General features: G+C 47.3%; 1 protein-coding gene across 8 annotated transcripts in view; it reads right to left on the bottom strand.

Annotated features, from left to right (window-relative positions):
* Positions 1–21,406, bottom strand: part of LOC144935874 (protein 4.1-like) — a 123,290-nt gene that overhangs the window by 44,598 nt on the left and 57,286 nt on the right. For 7 of the 8 annotated variants that reach the window (XM_078862721.1, XM_078862720.1, XM_078862718.1 and 4 more), the window contains exons 4-5: positions 8,048–8,182; positions 4,738–4,780 (exon numbers count right to left, since the gene is read on the bottom strand). In XM_078862721.1, the coding sequence (XP_078718847.1) occupies positions 4,738–4,780; positions 8,048–8,182 (178 nt within the window). The remainder of the gene's footprint in view (positions 1–4,737; positions 4,781–8,047; positions 8,183–21,406) is intronic. The other variant, XM_078862717.1, reaches the window with a different exon arrangement.

Here is a 21,406-nt window from a genome sequence, read left to right on the forward strand (position 1 = left end):
TGTGCACTGTGCGACAAAAAACAACAACGGTTCCTGAAGCACCTCATTGCGGTCCACTTGTCTGAAGTACACCATCAAAATAAATTGAAGCAAAGGCGACCAACTGACAGGCGGCAGGTGAGACATAGAGACAACGGTAGACTGGTTTCACCCATACTAGGACCCATCAAATGGACTACAATACAACAATGCTTCACAAACCGATTGTGGTTTTTGTATAGCACACGAAAGGCTCGTGATTTTTTTGTACACATTTTTGGGCGTTATTTGAGACTTCCGGATTGCATTATTTTTCCGTTACGATGAGTTTATAAGGTAAGGCTCACCGAGCTGTGTAGCTACTTTTTCTGAAGCGACCTGGCCACAAATGATAGCTCCACGAAGTGGCTCACCGTGCGGTAATTTATAGCAGCCAAAGAGTCTGAACGCACATTGCTTCTACATGTGGAGGGAAAACCCGGTTAACTGGGAGAAAAATCCACGCGACCACGGGGAGTGAACATGATAACTCAAAATATCCAGGCATCAGGGTCGGGATCGAACTCATGAGCTCCTGTATGCCAGGCGAGGTAGTTAACATCTCGCTGCTGTGGCAGCCTCATCACAGTTACAGAGTTTGGACTCCTCGATTCGTTTTCAAGGCTGCACTGGACGTTGTACAATCAGCAGAGATATATTCACAGCACAATAGTGCAAAAATACCTACGCAGCTGTACAATAAACATTGTAAAGAAATGGTAAAAAAACCCTAAGCCACACGTGGAGTCCCTGTGTCCAAAGCTGTGGCCAGTGCATGGCATGTATAAACCCCATGGTCTCAGAGAAGCATTGCACTGGTCAACAAAAAAACGTTTTTTTCTGGCCTGGACTTTTGCAGCTGTTTTAGACTAATTTCAGGGTGCTGATTCCAAATCTGATCTCAGATTTGCTCTATCACATCTCATTTTAATGCTATCGGCATACCCCATTTTCATTGATTTTACCCGAAATTAACTCTGTCACTTATGCTTGCAAGTTGTTGCGAGTCAGTGACTGCTTTAGTGTTAAAATATGATGCTGTATTTTTAGGATAGTGTGTTTATAATATTATTTTATGTAGATATCCACATTTATTTTATATTTTTCTTCTGCAGTTTTTATTGAAAATGCAATATTTGATATCTCAAAAACCTGATGTGATAGACAAAAACTGATGCCAAATTTGGAATCAGCCCCCCAAAATTACCTTAAACCCGTTGAAATACCTTATGCCAGAAAAAGTGTGTTGACCAGTGTTGTCCCCCAAATCACAAGCCCGGCAATTGGCCCACGCCAGCTGTGTTAACTATGATTGGTCACAGGCCAAGCACCACATCCAGAGGATGCAAGCCAAAAAAAAATATGAAAATAATAATTCATCGCGCGGTGTTTCATTACCGGTGGCAGATAACCAGCGGATGTCACAGCCGGCGGGCACTCTCTCCGTCCGAACCTCACCTCGCAAACTACCCTGGCTGCTGCCAAACCACCAGAGTTGCCCCCCACACCCCCACTACACCCTCCACCCAACGCGTACGATGCAAAGTGCTTGGCAAGACCATATCAGAGCGCACAAGAGCAATTAATTTTTCTTTATGTGACAGTGTCCTCGGAGTGGAGAATCGCGCGTCTGCAAAAGCGTCCCTTTCCAAGGGTCGTCGGCCAAACGGGGCCTCCAGTATAATAAGGTATTCCAATCAGGCCGGCGCAGAAAGAACATTGCTGCCAAATTCTCTCGTTTCCAACGGCGATAAACGTCGGTTGCCATCTGCACTCGCAGGCCAATTGAAATTCTGAGTGTCTTTCCTGAAATGTTCCGAGCTCCGAATCAAGAAACAAAACAGAACTTCACCACCCACCAATCTTGGGCAGATCAACGTAAGCGCCAGACTGCCGCTGGGAAAGCAACGAAACGCAGAAACTGAGAGCTGCCCCCCATTTGGATTGTTGCGGGGGGGGGGGGTGGGGGTGCCCAATGACATGCGTGGCGTGTCATTTTTTAAATCCTTTATATTAAGTTCACTTGCTTGCTTGCGCGCTTACGACCGTGCAAATCTTTCGGTCGTTTTTTAACCCACTTCCCGTGATCCAATCGAGCTGACATTTTGCACACAGACTCGTTGTGCGTGACAATTTATTTTCGTGAAAATTTTTTCCAAAATGTTCCACTTTTTAGGGAATTTTTTTTTGCATATTTAATTTAAAATACCAATATGATAAAAATGAAACTCTTACTCAAGAAAAACAGAAATGAATAATAAAATAAAACCGATGCCACGCATATAAAGGATTTATAGTGAAAAACTTTGTTTTTACGGATTAATTTTTTATTGTTTTTTTTTATCCTCCCTCTTATGTTGTGTAAATTAAAGTCCTCACTATTTTGTCAAACATCAATAAACATGAACTCAGAGACAGCACTCTCAAGAGGTCGGGCGCACGAAAGAATGCGGTAACAAGGTGGAGGTTATGTGCTTTATATGAATGGCTCGTGTTTGCGGTGAGAAAACACCGCATCACATACTCATCCGGTGGGAAAGCATGGTCGACTGCCTCAGCAGCAGATGCTTGTGCTGCGCCCGAAACGCCGTGATTTATTTTATTTTATACCTACGTGACTTTACCGAAAGAACCAAGGAGTATGGATTCCTGCATTCACGAAAGCTTCAAATCAAGATTGAACCGCATCACATCTTCATTAATTTTGACACCGAGTGCCATCGCTGAACTGTCATGAATTACATTCCCATCCTATGCCTGAAGTCAAATTCTGACTTGCGATCGCTTTAAGCCAACGCCGAGACAACCGTTGGCTTTTACAGATCTCCACTTGGATTTTGGACAGTTTTTTTTTCCGCCCCAAAGACATTACGCTTTGTGAGCAATTCGCTAGAGAGATTAACCTCCATACTTTTGAGCTCTTGCATTTTTAAGTAAGGCACTCAGTAAAACTACGAGGCTAATCGCGGTTTATCCTCTGAACGTGCAGATCGGGATTTTCGTTGGTATTATTATGCAGCAAACATCAAATTCATGCTAATAAATAAATAACCAAAAGTTACCACTTGAAAGAACGCACTGTGTAGGATGCAAGCGCAACGTGAAAGGTAAAAGAAAGCTAAAGGTGCAGTCCAGGAATTTCTTACTCTAAAAAGCCATTCTGGAGGGTATTTTGGCCTACTCTTCTCTTCCGGTCAGACATGTCTCAGTCCCCACACTTTACCCCACCGCAGTAAACCTGCCGATTGACCATTGTGCCTATTTACACTGCTTGGGTGGACAGCGGCAGGCTGGGACGATTTAATTAACTTGAACCAAGCGTTATGAATTTTCAATCGGAATGCGACGGGATACAACCGTCGCAAAGCTCTGGTCGTTACCAAGAATTTTCACGGTAATATTTCCTTAGGAAAAAAAGTATAGAAACCACGAAGTATACTCGATGAAATATCACTAATATCCCGCCTCCCTCCTCCCAAAAATATATATTAACGGCACGTGCAAAGGGGTCTCCGAATTTAACAACCAATTTCAATTGGTTTTAGGGCAGCCATAACTCTCTCTCTCTCTGCCGCAACTCTACTACCCATAATGCACAGCTGATGGTTAATCTTTCTTCACAACGGCCCGCCGCACGCACCGCCGCGGAGGATCGGGCGACTGCCAAACGAGGAGAGATCCCGCAAGCAGCACAAATTTGTGTGCTCACCGCACACACGCGCGCACACACACACAGCCACGGAGAGTGAACCAAAGGATGCACCCGGCGTGAAAAGAAAAAACACGCACAGAGGAAAGCCTGATCACATATTAAATAAGGGTCTCAAGAGAGAGGGAGGGAGGGAGAGGGACAGTTAGTTGCCAGTGGACTTTGGAGTGACACAGCGAGTGATAATGAGCACCTCCGATTTGCACGGTTGGCTACGTAAAGTGCGAAGGAAGTTCAACATGCATACATTTACACGTTAAATAAAAATCCACAAAATATATATTTTTTTTTAAGTACAGCACAACCGCGAACAATCAGAACATCAAAATGCGCGCAACGTTGTCCCTGTGCGATGCGTTTACAGCGACAGTTCTCCACGACGCGTACCCGACTCGCCGCAGAGCGAGCTATAGGCGGCTGTGTATAACAAGGTTGGATCTGTGAACATCTATGAGCAAATGACCGGTACTTCACATGCTCAAGAAGGTCACTGGACAAATATAAAACGTGTTTCCGGTGAAAACATTGGAAAATGCTTCACTGCGCGAGATTAAGAATACATGACTGTACGTAAAAAAAAAATGGTAAAATTTGTAAGATTACACTTACACCCACGCAGAAACACCACACCGGGTGTGGCGGGCTAAGTGGTCGTGGCAGATATGCGACGGTCGGATATGGGACGTTGCGCCGTATACACCCGTGCCAGCGTAATGCTCGTTAGCACACGTTCTACCACTGGTTAATGGCTGCTTGGGTGAGGGTGAGCGTTCAAGGGGGGGGGGGGGGGGAGAAAGAGTGGCTGTATTTAAAGTAACCGTCATCCGAATGGCTGCAAGCAATGTATGCAAACTGCCAGCCGTCTGCCGATAATCGAAGGCATAATAAAGAAATGCATTTTAAGAGCAGATAAAATGAGCCAATTTCATTCTGCAACACATTTACACGCATAAGCATACATTCACGCACGCAACATAATGCAATCTAATTATCCTTGCAGGCATACTCACTTCTGATCTGCTTTCTGATTTCCTTGGCAGGGTCTAGCCAGTTCTGCAGTGAAAGAGAAAAATTAATGATGTCAGTGCGTTATGCAAACTCTCCACAGTCCAAAACATTATAACGTTGTTTTTTTTGTACTTTAATCTTTATTCACAACCAGGGTAGATGCCAATAAAAGCAGAGCATCTCTACTTTCAAGGGCCACGAGATTGGATTCAATATCGCTTTGCGACAAGGTTCCATTCTCAGGCATTTGTCAATCTCGATCTACTGCTGAACACGGGCGTCCCTCTCCTGTGACACCACCGTGCTCAGTGCGGTCTGGCCACGTTTCATCTCACCGCTCGTGCGTGAACGAGCACGGTCCCTCTCGAGCGGCTCCACATTTTATCAGTCGTTTTTGTCCTCCACGTCTTCTTTGTGAATCGGCGAAAGAACACGCAGCGAGCGTAACATGACCGCAACGTAGTGCAGAATTGGATTTGCCTCTGGAGCCATGATTTGGCAAAATAACAACAACAGCAGCAAAAATCCTTCTTAGAACAAGGTTACCTAAGATATTGATTTCGACTATAAAATGACGGCTAAAGTCTGGCTTTTAATATATATATGCAGTACCGTAGAGCCAATTTCCGTAGGCGTCTAAATGATGCAATACTTGATTATTTAGAGGGGCATTTTGGCCTCGCCCGCACAGTGCAAGCAAGGTTCTGCAGAGAAATTTCTCAAACGTTATTAGCCCTGTAATTGGAAATAGCGCCACCGCACTGCCCAATCCCCCCCCCCCCTCTCCACTCTCCTCCACGCCAACGATGCCCGGGCGAGACAAATCTCCTCAATTTCCTGAAGGCGCATCAACACCAGGGGCTCTCCGTTGCTTGGCCCACCTCGTTGTGCAGCAAAAAAGGGTCGCAACGTTTTTCCGAGTTCAAAGATAAGCCACTTCTCGCGTCTGCTCGTGGGCGCTTCTGGACTCTTACATCATCATCGACATGATCATCGGCGTCACGATCCCATGGGCAGATAGCCCCGTAAGGTGTCCACTGGACATCGTTATTTGTTTCCACTTTCCTCGCTGTGTTTTAGTGCCAGTACGCTCAAGTAGAGCCACACATCTTTCTGGCACAGATCGTTTATGTCGTCATCAAGCCATTGTCTGGTTAGGTCTTCCTCTCTTTCGAGTTCCTTCCATTTTTCTGAACAACAACAACAACAACACATGTTCGTGTTGTTGTCCATCCTACATGTGTGTTCAAACAGTGCCAGTCTCCTTCTCATCGCTGCCTGCATCATCATCAGGTCGTCTTCTTCTTCTACGTGCATACATTTTTATTACTTCTAACGTTGGTCGCCCTTTGGATCCAGCTTAGATGCAGCAGTGTCCTTCTATTAGCAATACATTTCGAGTGCCAACAACATGTTATCCTGTCAGCCCTGTTAATGTCCACGTCTCGCAGGCATACAAAGCTGCACTGAACACGCATGCTCTTAAGATGTTCAGTCATGTCTTGGAGCCAATGTTTTTGCTTCTTACAAATTCAAGGTCAATAGCAACCTTTGTTAGCGAACGTAATTGTTTCCGAAGACGTATTCGTTCGATGGATTTTCAAGCGGTGGGCTGGGCTGCACAGCGGCTCGTCTGTCCCACACCGATGTTTTTTTTTTTTTAAAGTAAGGCCCCATGGTGAACGGGAAAGCCGGTGGGATCGGTGTTGACTCCACAACGATGCAAAAAATGACGTGACGCTGCTTTGGCACGAGCAACGACGCTGCTTTGGCACGAGCAAAGAGTTGACTTAAAACTTTCGTGACTGCAGGAATTCATATTCTTTGGTTCTTTTGGTAAAGTCACGTAGATAGAAAAATTATAATAAAAAAGAAAGTGAATGGAAATTAAATGGATATTCTGACTACACAATCCGCAAAGCCATCACTCCAACCGTGAGGAAGGAGCCATCTGAGGATCCAACCAAAACCATCACCTTGCCATGCATAGCAGGGGTAACCAAAAAGACTTCCAAAATCATGAACAAACACAAGATCCAGGTTCGATTTAACACAGGCGATTACAGTCGTACAATAAGCGAGGCACGGACTGCCCCAGGGTGGTTTAAACATCGCATTAAATCAAAAAGAAACTTTCGCAAGTTCATATAAAGAAGTCAAGAGATGTTTCGAGTTTTGATGCCTTAAGCGGTTGGAACTCTTTGAGCCAGCAACCCATCCCACCACCTCCTCCACCACCCCCCTCCCCCTGAACCACCCCCCCCTGAACCCCCCTCCCCCTGCCCCCCCTCCCCCAGCCCCCCCTCCCCCAGCCCCCCCCCCCATCCACACCAATTCCATTCCATTGGAAACGCTACTCATGCAATGATTGCTCATGAATTTATCGCGAGAATAGCCAAGCTGAGTGGGAATAGGATAAAAAAAAAATACTTGGCAACACAACAGGTCGTCCGCTTAAAAAAAAAAACATTAGCGCACGTACAGTATAATGTGTATAACAGGTGACGGTAAAAGTACAGCCATGAAACTGGCTGTACTTGGCCTACTCTCCCATGCTGGCCAGACATCTTGTTAAGAGGGGGGGGGGGGTATCCACACCTCACCGACTACGTGACCTGCCGATCAACTGAGACGCTGCGGTGAACTCCATTATTTTATTATTTACCACTTCCGTCCGCGCTTCTTTCCCGCACTGCGCACTTGTCTCAGTCACAGTTTTGGTGAGCCCAAAAGCTGCTAACCCCTAGTAGCCACAATGAGTAAAAAAACAAACGTCGCTGGAGAGCTTCTTTGAAAAAAATGTCTTCCATGAAACCGGTCCCTGGTGCCAAAAAGGTTGGGGACCGCTGATCTAAACTGATTTAACAAACTGCCGTGCCTGGAGATCGAAATCAACCGGGGACCTCTGGGATTGCAAGTCCACTGCGCTGGCCACGTCAGACAGTGGCAGCAACCCCGAATATTAATAAAAATCACAAACTTAGCTTTTACGGTCACGTGGAATAAAAAAAACAAGTTATACATCATCGGCCAACAAATAATACAGTGACAAAAGAGTGTAAATCGTACGCGAGTGCCGATAATACAGCTTTAATTAGAAATGTCGCGGTCGGCTACGCACGGTGCTAAAGAAGTTTAACACGCGTAATTCATTGCAATAATGTCAAATTATACTTTAGTGCGTCTGCGCGTGGGTGTGTGAGCGAGCGAGTGCAGGACAGTCACGTGGTGGGTGTCAACAAACGTGTTGCTTGTGATGAGTGTTAGTGTTAGGCGCAAGGAAAAGGGCGTTCTCTGCTTTCGTTCCATCACCTCGGGTTTGGCTGGCTTCCCTGCCGTTACCTTCTGCTCACTGGAGTCCCTGTAGGCCAGCCCAAAGTAGTCCTTCTCGAGAAGGTTGAGGTGGTCACAGACCAAATCGATCATCTCATGCCCCTTGGCATTTTTCTGCGAAAAAGATGTGAGAGACAACACGGCACAATTACACAGGGCATGTGGAGGATTATTATAAATATATATGATAATGATTAAACTCAGGGCTTTGCGCGATATGAGATGGCTGTGGGAGATACGGGGAGGGGTAGGTAAAGAAGAGATCATGGACGGGAAGACGAACAGTACGGTCATGGCCCCGGGGGTGGAACGACGCATCAGTTTATCGCTATAGGATTCTTAAGCTCACAAGACGTCGGATTACCGCATGCGCGGAAATGGACGCGTTTTCGATTTGCGTTACGTCTTGCGCAATAAATTCACGTCACTCCTGCAGCCACTGTCAGGTGCTACGCCATGTGCCGCAAATGTAGAAACTGAAATAGCATTGTTATTATTTATATTACTTGCGTTGTATTTTAGAGCAACCATCACCTCCCCTCCAACTACAAAAACATGGCAGGACCCTCATTAAAAAGAAAAGAGGCTTTTCTGGGTAATATGAGGACACCTTCTTAAATAGGATAATTTGAACACACATTCACTGAATTTTGTCGATTTAAAGCTTTCGTGACTGCAGGGATTCATCTTCTTGGTTCTTTCGGTAAAGTCACGTAGAAGGGAAATAATAAAATAATAAAAATAAAACATTAAATCATTCTCATGACGTTTCGGCCACAATGCAAGCAGCCGTTCTCAGGTGAAGAACAGGTCTGTCGGAAAGACAGCATCTGAATGGCACATATTCACTGCTTTTGTACTCCAGCGATCTCATCAATATAAACTATTTTTTGTCATTTTACTAGGTAAGGCCCATGGAGCTGTGTAACTCAACGAAGTGGCTTACCATGTGGAAAGTAATAGCAGACAAACACTCTGAAGGCATGTTGATTCTAAATGTGGAGGGGAAAACCGATAGGACCCAGAGAAAAATCCACGCGACCATGAGGAGAGACACGCAAACTCAAAATATGCAGCAGGCGTCAGGGTCGGGATGGAATGTACGACTTCCTGTATACCAGGCGAGGTAGTTAACATCTCGCCACCATGGAACCCCAATATTCCAAACGCTCAAGCGTTCCACACAAAACGAGCCGCTGCTCAATAAAGTGATGAATATCATTGCAATCCTCGGTATGTTGTCTATATGCATCTCCAACACAGGTTAACGGACAAGGATATGGCAGTTGCGTCTTCATGATGATAACACTGTGTAACACATTATTGTTTTGGTTTCTGGGTAGTAAGTGTTGTTTCCTAATTGCTTATGCCTCAGAAGTACAGAAAATAGCTATTATTCCCCACAAACTTTTCTTTTGTGACCAGGACAGTGATATTTAGAAATGTACCTTAGACCATCGCCTCACTACACTTAATCACCTGGTCACGCAGCTCATCCATGGGTGGCTTGAAACCAGGATTTAAACCCTGATGGTCTCAGCGGTGCTGGCCCTCATGCTCTCTGACATCAGAGGAACCCGACCGCCTCTTTTGGGGGAAAAAAAAACAGCGCTAACTTATTCAATAGTGCCACGGTACTGCCTGGAAGTAAAAAAAAACTAAAAAATGCGAAATCCTTCCACGTGGACATTTAATGTTGGGCTGAATTCTCAATGAACAACGAACAACGTTACGCTACGCTGCTCAGGGGGAGCGGGGGCTCGGAGACGGGTCACGGGCAACGGAATAAAAACATGCTGCGGGTTACGGGGTGGGGGGGGTCGGCTCATTAGCAAGCGGCAGTTACACTTCACGCGTGAAATTGGCCACTGCCGCCGGTCCACATCCATGCGTGGACACCATCGCGAGGCATAACACGCACCGGGGGGGGGGGGGGGGGGGGAGCCAGGAGGCAAAATCTGCGGAAAGGTGCGCTCGGTTCCGGAAATGAAACGTTCAAATGGAAACCTTTACCCCGGTTGCCCCAAAAGCTGTGTGCCACCGCGTCCGCACCAGGACCTGGCGCTTACGCCCAGCATCCAAACCCGCTGGGGGCCGGGGGGGGGGGGTAAGTGCATGAAGCAATTACCTTGCATGCCACTCAAAACAATTTTTCTGAACAAAATCCATTTTTTTTTTAGTTACGTAAGCGGCGCCCGCGTCCAAGTCAACGTCCGTGCGAGTTGCGCGTTTCAATTTACGAGGTCGGCGTTCAATGATGTGGGAGCCGCGGTGCAGTGGATAGCAGCACGCTGTGCTAGGAACACAGCGGTGGCCTGAGCTCAATGCCCAGCCGCACGGCTAACATCAGTAGCAGGCGGCATCTGACCCAGCCTCCCCCCCCCAACTCATGGTGACCGTCGTGGTGAAGTATGGTCAAACAATCTCCGTGAACTAACTCGGCGTGGGAGGGGCTTCGTCCAGCGGTGGATTGACATAGGGGCCGGTAAGTTATTAAATTGATGTCAATGAGCTGCAACAAAGGCAGTTCCAAAAATTGAGTGAGCCAAGTTCCCATCTCTGATATTCGCCGTCCTGAGCACCCACAATTACTGTGCGCACGAGTAGTAAGAGAACACACTCGTTTGAACCTATTGCCAATGCATCCCCTCTTCTTGTCTCAAGAGCGCTCTTGGCATGTAACGGTCTCCGAGAGCCACAAGCTAAATGAAACACAAACTTCACAAGCGCCGTGATGCAAGATACGATTCAGCAAGCGCGATGTTCAAATGCACAAACTCTAACATGCACTGCTGGGGTCACAAAACAAACGCCACAAACACAATACGAATTTCACTCTACTGGCCTTCCAAACTTATGCTTACCAGCAGCATGTATTCCCACATGCGACAGTTTACTTATTGAACGAACACATGGGCTTTCACAGCCAATATATCGGAGCCAATACTACGCTTCGTGAGAATCTTGCAAAACATCGTAACTAATTGCCAAGTTTGGGATCCGAGACTTTTCCTTCATCTCAACGGAGTTTGCCGAAATAAAAACGATTGACACGTTAAGCACTCGTACACGCGGCCATTTAATCCCATTGGCTGTGCCAGGTGGTGGAGCTTTTCAGGCCAAAGAATGTTGGTCAAATCATTTGCGTGACCAAACTCAAAAATCAACTGCGAATCGGTTTTCCTTTTTGGTTTCGTTGTTCAGCGCAACCGCTGCGCCACCGCTCCGCACCTTTGCTTTCTATAACTTAAAACAAGTTAATAATTTGATGACGATGATGCTGATGCTGCTACTACGTCGACAATGGCTTTAGAAGGAAATATACAAGAGGTGACAATTCGGGTAAATGGCCCTTCTATTCATAGCACAGAAAGGCCAGAGAGACCGAGTGGTTAAAAGTTGGGGACTGCACTTCACACCACGGGGTCTGATAAGAATTACCAATAAAGAAAGGAAGGGGAAAAAACCCCTCCGCTTTGCATCTGATAGAGGAAGAACAACATCTTGCAGGCCTCGCTAAGCCGAGGCAAGCCCTGAATAACCACACGGAGCCGGCGGTGCCCTTGAACCCCAATAGCGACAAATTTGGGCTTTAATGTGAAACCAACACTCGGAGGCGAGAAGGCGTCATTTAGCTTCCAGGTCGGGCTCGCAAGCAAACCACGGCCGCAGCGGTGGCGCACACAGAAAATCAAAGTAAAACGCTGCCACGCGGGAGAGAAAAAAAAAACAATACAATAATAAGTTCCGCCTGTTATTCGAGCGCGTGCGTTGAAGCGCGTCAATTTAATTGTCGAGGGAGGGGGGGGGGCCAAGCAGAAAAACAATTAAAGAAAAGCGCAGCAGTTGCCCTGGAGCCAGTGCGAACGAATGCCAACGGGCGCGACGCTAACGAGCGGTCGGGAGGCACCGCATGCACCGGAGCCGCCGGAGGCACCGGCGACAGCGTTCAGATCGAACACCGCCGCATCGTGAAGACGCCCTCCATTACGGCGACTTTGTTATTGACGTCGTCGTCGTCGTCATCGTCAGCCGTGATGACGTCACAGCTGGATGAAGACCTCCTCACGTGATCAACATCGTGCCTCGCAGTCCTGCGACGCCACAATGCACACACTCACGCACACACTCACACACTCGCGCACTAACCAACTCACCCACAACTCACCCACTCACCAAACTCACCCACCACTCACCCACTCACCAAACTCACCCACCACTCACCAACTCACCAGCTCCAGGGCACTCATGTCTCCGCCGTGGACGTCCTTCCCGGTGTGTTCCCGACTTTTGGCTGCCATTCTGCGACCAGCCTCGTTCATCAGCTACATTATCAATCTAATTTGCATGTGTTCTCCGATACGCGCTCCGCTTTCTGCCATTAGGTGAAATTCCAAACATCCGACTGATTGGCATGTTCTGCTAGGTGCGCTTGGGCTGAACACGTCAGTCAATACGATGTTCTTTAAGCCACGTGTTCCTTTTATTTCGATTTAAAGCTTTCGTGACTGCAGGGATTCATCTTCTTGGTTCTTTCGGTAAAGTCACGTAGAAGGGACATAATAAAATAATAAAAATAAAACATAATAAAATACAATTCTCACGACGTTTCAGCCGCAACACAAGCAGCCGTCCTCAGGTGAAGAACAGGTCTGTCGGAAAGACAGCGTCTGAATGAACACCACCAAGCTTGGCAGCGTATATTTAAGCTGGGTAAGGGGAGGAAGGGCGCCTTGACAAAGGCATTTGCATATCAACAGAGGAATTGATCATATTTATGGAAAATGCAGATATGGGATTAGTCACTACTTGTGGAATGCATAGGAGGTGGGGGGATCTCAAAGTCATATTATGCCCGTGCATTATGTAGGATTAGCAGCAACAAAGGGAGGAGGTAGGGTTAGCAGTAATAAAGGGAAGGAATTTTTAATAGTAAGGAGCTGCACCAGCAAACCACCACGTTAAAAACTAAAATTGAAACTACATCAATATCATCAATATGCTAAATATACTCTCCAATAAGCTGAGCTACTAACCGTAAGTCATACATTACGTGTTCCTCTTGCTGAAATCTACTTGTCATTATTAGCATGCACCTCTTCATGCTTATTTGTGCGCTTTTTCACATTTCCTTCCTTTCCCTTTATCAGCTGCCACGTTATTGCTGATCAATACGTGAGAGCGAGCAATGTAACAACGTTACTCATTCCCGGAGAGCTCCTGCTGGAAAAAAAGTACGACCGCTGATGAAGGAGCAGGGGACGGTAAATATCTTTGGGTGTCACCAGGGCCGGATCAAGACACGGGGCTTTTAGGGGCTGCAGCCAGCTGGAGGGACCTCCAGAGATTAAGTGAAACGTTATTCAAATCAAGATTGAAAAGTTATTTCACTCGTGAATGCAGAATTTTAGTTGTTGTTAGCCTTGTAAAAGATAAATGTTATTTTTCTTTAACTTTTGAAAATATTACTGGGAGCCTCACAGTACCTGTAGCCTAGAGGCCTACACAATCTTAATCCAACCCTGGGTAGAACAAAGACGATTTTTTTTTCTACTAGGAAATAAAACCTCATCAAGCCGGGGGGACAGGACCGAGAAAAATAAATTGGAACACAGCTGGAGTCAACCAGGTGACGAGAAAAGGACGTAACTCCACACATTTTCTTTTAAACGGTGGTAATCATTTCCAACACAGGGGGGAAAGATGACAGCAATTATGGACGAGCGGTCATTCTTAAGTCTATCCCTCTCTGTCCGGAATCAAACATAGAATTTTAGGATTCAAGAGCATATTAAAGCTCTGAAACCGCTTTGAATTAAGGACAATTACAGCTGACGCTCCGGAAACAAAACCATGCAGATGTGGAAGCAGATCCAAATGCGTGAAGAACTGAATGAGGGCAAAAGACGCTGCAATGGGTCACTTCAGCGCAAAGAGAGGTGCGGGGTACAGAGACAAAGAGGAAGATTGATGGAGTTGGCACAGACGTGAGCAACGGGAGTGGAGAATGCCAATCAAGGGTTTGCCGCTAACGGGGACAGGAATACAACGATCCCCTAACACAGGTGGCGTCGAGAAAATTGACACCGATGTTCCCAAGCAGAGAGATTCGAGATCAAACCGACTTATTTCTCACCAATGATTCCCCGATTTCCAGAGACGTCTCGACCCTCGGCCAGCTCAACAGAAGCAGTGACAGCGGAGGCCGGGGCAATGAAGGCTACACTCCCAACGGCGTTGCAGTCACAAACCGCATCAGAACGTTGTCTATAGACACTCACAACATGGGACCTCTCTTTGCCAGTATATCAAAATATGAGAGTAGGTTTTACCCTTTCTGGCAATAAAACAGTTGTGTTAAGATGTTAAAGCACCAAACTGAAACCTTTTGCCAAGGAATCATGTCTGCATTAAGCACATATACTAAAGAGAGGTTAAGAACCAGGCTACAGTCTACATTATAGACTGCCAGTACACTCACCCAGCTTAATAACCAGCCTACAGTCTACATTATAGACTGCCAGTACACTCACCAAACTTAATAACCAGGCTACAGTCCATATTAGAAATCTCCAGCACAACCACTCCGATTAAGAACCAGGCTACAGTCTACATAAGTGGTTTTTATTATTTTTATTTTTATTATTTTTATACACTTAAATTAGTTTTTATATCTACGTGACTTGACCGAAAGAACCAAAGGATTTGAGGCCCCATGATGTATCTGCTCACCCCGAGCTCTCAATGTGCTGCTAGTGGCATTGTCTTTGTGCTGTCCGTCTTTTGGCGTCCTCTGGTCTAACACTGAGACGAGGCTCTAGAGAAAGCCGTCTCTGGTGTGGACCAATCAGTTTCAAAGACAATGCATACACTATCAGAGTATGTTTTTCATATTCTTGGTTCTTTCTGTAAAGTCACGTAAACGGGAAATAATAAAATAATACAAATATAAAACAACAAAAAATTATCACGACGTTTCGACTGCAACACAAGCAATCGTCATCAGGTGTGAAATTTTATTGTTTAATATTTGTATTATTTTATTATTTCCCTTCTACGTGGCTTAACCGAAAGAACCACGAATATGAATCCCTGCAGTCACGAAAGGTTTAAAGTATTGTGGTTAATGCAGACATGATTCCTTGTATAAGGTTTCAGTTTTGTGTTTTAACATCTTAACACCTGTTTTATCGCCAGAAAGGGTTAAACCTATTCTTATATAAACGCTCATAACTATGACCCTTTTGACACGGCAATATATTCTTAGCTACACACACATTCGCTCCCCCCCCCCAAGTCTAAAGCAGCCCAGTAACTTAGTCTCGCATGACCGTCTGTCACTTTACACAGACGTTCCCACATCCGAGCTCTTCACAAACCCGCCTGTACCTCGGTCACCAGCGAGGTCGGGATGTGGGACGCCGCAGTTTTTACGAATCAATTGACGGTGGCCCGCATCTGGCCCAGTCCTGCAGGCGTGTTTTCCCCTATTCACGAGAGCTCCGAGTTTAATTGTGTTTGCCTTCGCCGATTGACCGATGGCTCCCACCGAAAGGTAATTGAACTCGTCGGCGCGCACAATCACTCCGTTGGTCACAACCCCCCAAAAAACCACTGAGCGGACGTCGGTCATCGTCTCCTCTTGTCGCCCGGAGCCTACGGGAGCGACTCCAAGCCGACAAAACACACACACGCCTCTTAATTGACTCAATCAAGGCCATCCTCAATGGAATAGCAGCCAGGTTCGGTCTCTCCTGGATCAACAGTCTTCTTAATCGCTCACACACACACAAAGACAAAGATTTCCGGAATAGCCTTTGTGGCATGCTGCTGGGGGCAAGTGCTGCGAGCGAGCGCATCTATGAAGGCCGGCACGGCACACGAGGGGGTGCGTGGGATTTTTAAGGAACTCGCAACATTGCCCCAACTGCGGCGCTGTGGGGTGGGGGGTACGGTATCGAACCCCGAGGATTGCAAGTCTGGTGCGATAAGCATTAACATCGCGGGAGCACGACATGCGTCGTACTGAAAAAAGAAAGCAGTTCAGACAGCAGTCGGCGTGCGATAAACCAATGGATTTCTCAAACTGCCACACACAAGGCACTTTTTCAACAAATTGTGGGGGAGGCGGGGGGTTAATTTCCCACCACAATCTACGTGGCGGACGTGCCCCCCCCCCCCCCCAGAATGCAGAAGGTCAATTACATTTATTTAACGTTCAGGCTCTTGGGAGTTAGGGAGATGGGGGGGGTAAACAATACTCTCAGGGAGATGGGGTTCAGTCGCAGAATCGCTGCCTCTACTCATTTGTGCGATTAGAATCTCCATTCTTTCCTGGACAGGCCAAGCAGGCGGCTCTGCTCCGGCTGCTGATGGGAAAATGCAACGATTATCACTCCGCCGGGAGAGAGGCAAATGTTTGCACAGCTCCATTATATCTCTCGACCCGTTCTACAGTTCAAATTAAAAACATTTCGTAGTATCGCCTGTCCTACGTTGGCTTTTCAGACCAATATTATGAAGCTGCCATTTGTTTAAGTAAGCAAACTCTGGACCGGCTTTGCCCTTAAGGGTTTAATCAGCAGAGTCAGGTTTGATCAACAAATGCGACTGGATTAACAGATGTTATTGACAAGAGCACTGCGTATAAACAATGGGAGACCATTGGAAGTTGAACGCAATTCCGTACACAAGCTCATTGTGTATGAGTTGCTGTGCAGCATTTTAGGTAAAAGGAAACAGGCATTATGTTCTGTCTCTCTCCATATGAAAAAAAAAGATTAATTTCACAACATGCATTGCCTCTCAAGCCGTCAGTGCTAGATACGTTAATGACTTTATATATAACCCTGGATAATTTCAAGGAAGCACAATTATAAGCCCCGTGCAAGCATTTTAGAAATTCGGGTATGCATCGCACAAACTGGCTAATGTAACGAAATTTAGAAACTGCTTATGCCGTATTGCGTGATCATCGGGTTCGGCATGCCACATTCCAATTCAGTTATCGTGGAAGTGAACACATTTGTAAGAAAAAGCGACCGTTCTTGATTACAAACTGCAAAAGTTTACCAATTTAAAATCGCTACCAAGAGAGTTTAACTACTTAGTTAGCTCATCCCTTATGGCCGCTTTGACAGCGGTGCTTATTCAAAGCGTGGATGTGCAGTTCATATATAAACAACTGGAAAAAATTATTACTATCCACATTAGAAAAATAACATTTTTAACGAGGTCTTTTTTTTATGACAACCAAAAACTCAATTCCATTGCACTTATAGCCTGGAATAAAAAAAGACGCCATTTGTACGCAGACAACAATCGCTATTTCCGTGAGATTAAGCATCGGGAGGGAAAAGAGCTAAATATTAATTGTGGAGGGTTTGTTATCACGGAGATTAGGTGTGCGAGTGGGAGGCAGACGACAGTCAAGCCAACAGAGGGGAGGAGGAGGGAGGAGGATGATTTGGAGGAGGAGGAGAGGGAGGAATCGGCTGGCTGAGCAGAAGGCGTTTAACACTCGCACCTGCATCGGCTCAGCCGGCTCCCAAAATCCGGCACGAGACGACTGCCGTGCCGACTGCACTGCCCATTAACAAAGACAAAGATCCCCCGTATAGCCTTAACAGACTGTAGGGGCAAGTGCTGTTAGCGAGCACCTATGAAGGCCGGAACGGTACACGAGGGGGTGGGTGGCCAGCACCACGCCCGACCGCCTTTGTCTCCCCAGTGGCGATGTTTACACACCGCACCAGGTACTCATTTAAGGCTGAGTCGACCTAGGGGAGGCCCAGGACCGGTTCAGATAATCGTCACATGGTGTTAGCCGTGAGCGGGAATCGAACCCGGGTCGCCAGGTTCATAGCGCAGCTACACCACCGCTCCCCACTGCCCATTAACCCGCACTGTCGGACATACGCCAAAGAGTCGCGGTAATTGGAATCGTTGAACTGTCAAGTCCCGCCAACCGGAATATTGACTCGTTAAGTCTCCCGAGACAGCCACCGCCACACCCCGTGCCTCCTCCTCCTCCTCCCTTCTACCCTCAACCATCCGAACGAGCTGCCGTTCATTTCAGAGGGGAGCCGAGGTGTGGGAGAGGCGGGGGGGTGGAGTCCGACAATCTTCTGTCCCTTGACACGGCCACCAAGGTTGAGGAGGAGGGGAGGCGGCAGGGGGTGGGGGGGTCACGATTACCCCCCACTTGAGACCACGAAAATCTGTATTTTATTGATATTTACTGGAGAGAATAAATTAAAGAGCTTGGCATTTCCGGACATACCCCCCATGGGAGGATCCTAGATCCGCCTCTACGTAATTTGTAAACCACAGCAACAAATCATTCAGCCTCACCTGAAGTCGTCGTGTGGTTTTCAAGCTTAAACATCGCTTTGTTTTCATTGCTATTCACAAATCCATAACGCAGCAGCAGCACAACCACCACAAGTCTAAGGAGCCACATGTAAAAACGTTGGGGGTAACCGGACACCCACAACATCCACAGCGTCTGCACCCCCGTACGTTTGGAACTTCCTTTGCACCGTAACGTAGCCAACCGCGCTAATCGGAGGTGCTTAGCGCCACTGCTGCGAGCGCCGGACAAACAGATGTGACCTGCAACCCAATCCATGGTGCCGCTGAGACGCAGATGGTGGAGCAGGGAAGGCGGTGGGGGGGGGGGGAAGCACCCCGGTCTGGTGGATCGCATAGCCCCGAGTTTTTAGCCGACAGCCCTGTGCAGCGCCCGTGCTGGCGAGCGTTAAACCCATTCCGGCAAAACCAGGTCGGTGGCGGCGGCGGCGGCGGCGGCAGCTGCGGCCCGCACTCTTGACGGACGAGAGCGGGCGGCCGATCCCGTCGTGAGCACGCGAGGTCACGCGGCAGGCTGCTCGCGCACTCGAGCAACAAGTGGGGGCGCCGTGGCACGCTTAGTTCCACAGTTGCCGAGCAATAGGGCCCAAAAGGCCCAAATCGGCTCCAAATGTCAAGCAGCCAGTGTCAAACATTATCATGGATTCAATCGAATAGATCAATTCCAGCGATTCTCAATCGGCCAGTGGATGAAGGTCTCCCCACGTGACGTGGTTCGCAGGGGATTTTGATTGTACTTCACCACGCTGGGCATTGTGGGTCAGTGAAGGCAGGGGGAGGGCCAGACTGGTTGTGATATCACTCACCGCCGATGTTAGCCGTGGCAGGGAATTGAACTGGGGTTCATTGGGTTCATAGCGCAGCAGCGCTAACAATCGTATAATCACGGATGAGAGTTTAAACTTTTCTTCAATCGAGCAAGGCTTTAGGAGCTTGGGTGAAGAAGAGACGATGGGGGAGCAGTGTGAGAGAACCAAGCAGAAAGGAGTGATGGCGGTTGCACGCAGCACGGACGACAGAACAGTCGTCGGCAACAGCCGCGGAGAGATGGACGAGCAAAACATCGCTCCTTGGGAGAGGCAACGATCGCCGTGGGTCTTGAATGAACGTCGCGCCGTTTGACCTGGAATCTCACGGGGGGGGGGGGGGGGGAGGTGTGAAAAGCGTCGGTCTGCTCGTCGCCCGTGGTTTTGCGTGCTTCTTCCTCGCACAGCGAACCACCCCCACCCCCCGCTCGGTGAACGCTCGGTGAACCGCCGCGTTCCTCCGCGCGGCGGAATTGCGTCGAGGTTTAATCCGTTGCTTTCAGATGAAACGGACGAGATAAATGATTGGGTAGCGGTGCGATGCAGCAGATGAGGCAGATAACAGTGACAGATGACAGGAATGTATACGTTCTATAAATGAAAGTGATAGCGATATTGAAAGAAAAAAACAACCGTGATTAGACTTAGATAATGTATCGCTTTGTGTACTCTGATGCGTCCGTGCATTTTTGTTAGGCTGACAAGAAACAATATTTCAAATAAAAGAGGAAAAAAACAATAACCAAAAAAGTTAAAAGCGTTTTTTGAAATACACACACGAAGGATGATGTCGCTAAGGCCAACAAGGGGTCCATCAGCCGCTTCAACTTATTAAAATGCAATGTTTAAGAATCATCCGTGCCCTCGCTCCTTAACACCAACAGCCCTAAACGATAATTGCTAAAAAGGGCCAAAGTTACAAAAACAATTACACAATCTAAAATTACTTCGATGCTCGGTTCGTTCGTCAGATTAACGGCGCTCATTAAAGTTTAGGAATAGGTGTTGCGGCGCCGGCAGGTCCGTATTTTTCTTTCTCGCTGCCACGTTTTTACGACAATGCCCTTCAGACGAATGGCTTTATTTTCCGTTTCGAGCAAATTAAATTGCACCGAAAAGACAACTACGCCATTAGTCACCATCCGGCAAACTCCCGCATGCGGCCCCATGAATGTCAACAATTTTCTCCATCTGATAAAAAAAAACACACAAACACAATTAGGGAGAAGGAGGAGGAGGAGGAAGCAACGGCGCGAGCGTGGCCATAGCACAGACACCGGCGTCGCGCGTAGGAGGGAATGGCGATCCGTGTCACGGCCCATGCCTGCCCCGAGAGCACCAGCGGCAAACGTCGGCCACCATCGCCGCCCTACGCCGCCACAACCGCAAGATCCGACTGTGTCAGTCCGGTGCTCGACGTGCTGCATTGGCTTCCGCTTGCCGAACTGATACGTTACGAAGTCGCGCTCATGGCACACAAAGTGCTTGCCACAAATGAAGCTTCATGATCTCGTCGAGGAACGTAAACCATCACGCCAACTCCGGTCATACTCCGCGCAGCAGCGGCTTTTGGCTAAACGTCATCGCATCGTGTGCACTTTCAGATGGTGCTTCTGCGGCCGTCTGGAACGCTCTTCCTTCCGATATTAGAAAGCCACTGGGAGGCACACACTTTTAAATCTAGATTGAAAACTAACTTCTTTAGAACTGTCTTCTTGGTTCTTTTGGTAAAGTCACGTAGAAGGAAAATAATAAAATAATAAAAATAAAACATAATAAACTAATTCTCACGACGTTTCGGCCACAATGCAAGCAGCCGTCTTCAGGTGGAGAACAGGTCTGTCGAGAGAGCTGCATTGGCTTCCGGTGGCCGAAACGTCGTGAGAATTATTTTATTATGTTTAATTTTTATTGTTTTATTATTTTCCTTCTACGTGACTTTACCGAAAGAACCAAGAAGATGAATCCCTGCAGTCACAAAAGCTTTAAATCGAAAATTCTTTAGAACTGCTTTTCGTGTTTAGTTTGTTGTCCTTCCCCCGCACCTCCAATATGCACGGTTGGCTACGTACGGTGAGAAATAAGTTCAAGGTATGCACGTAGAACGCGACCTTCGCTGGCTCCGTGCTGGTAGAGGGCAATTGACTTTGGACACGGGGGC

This window comes from Lampetra fluviatilis, chromosome 14 (assembly GCF_964198595.1).
Source record: "Lampetra fluviatilis chromosome 14, kcLamFluv1.1, whole genome shotgun sequence".
In the NCBI taxonomy this organism is placed as follows: Eukaryota; Metazoa; Chordata; class Hyperoartia; order Petromyzontiformes; family Petromyzontidae; genus Lampetra; species Lampetra fluviatilis.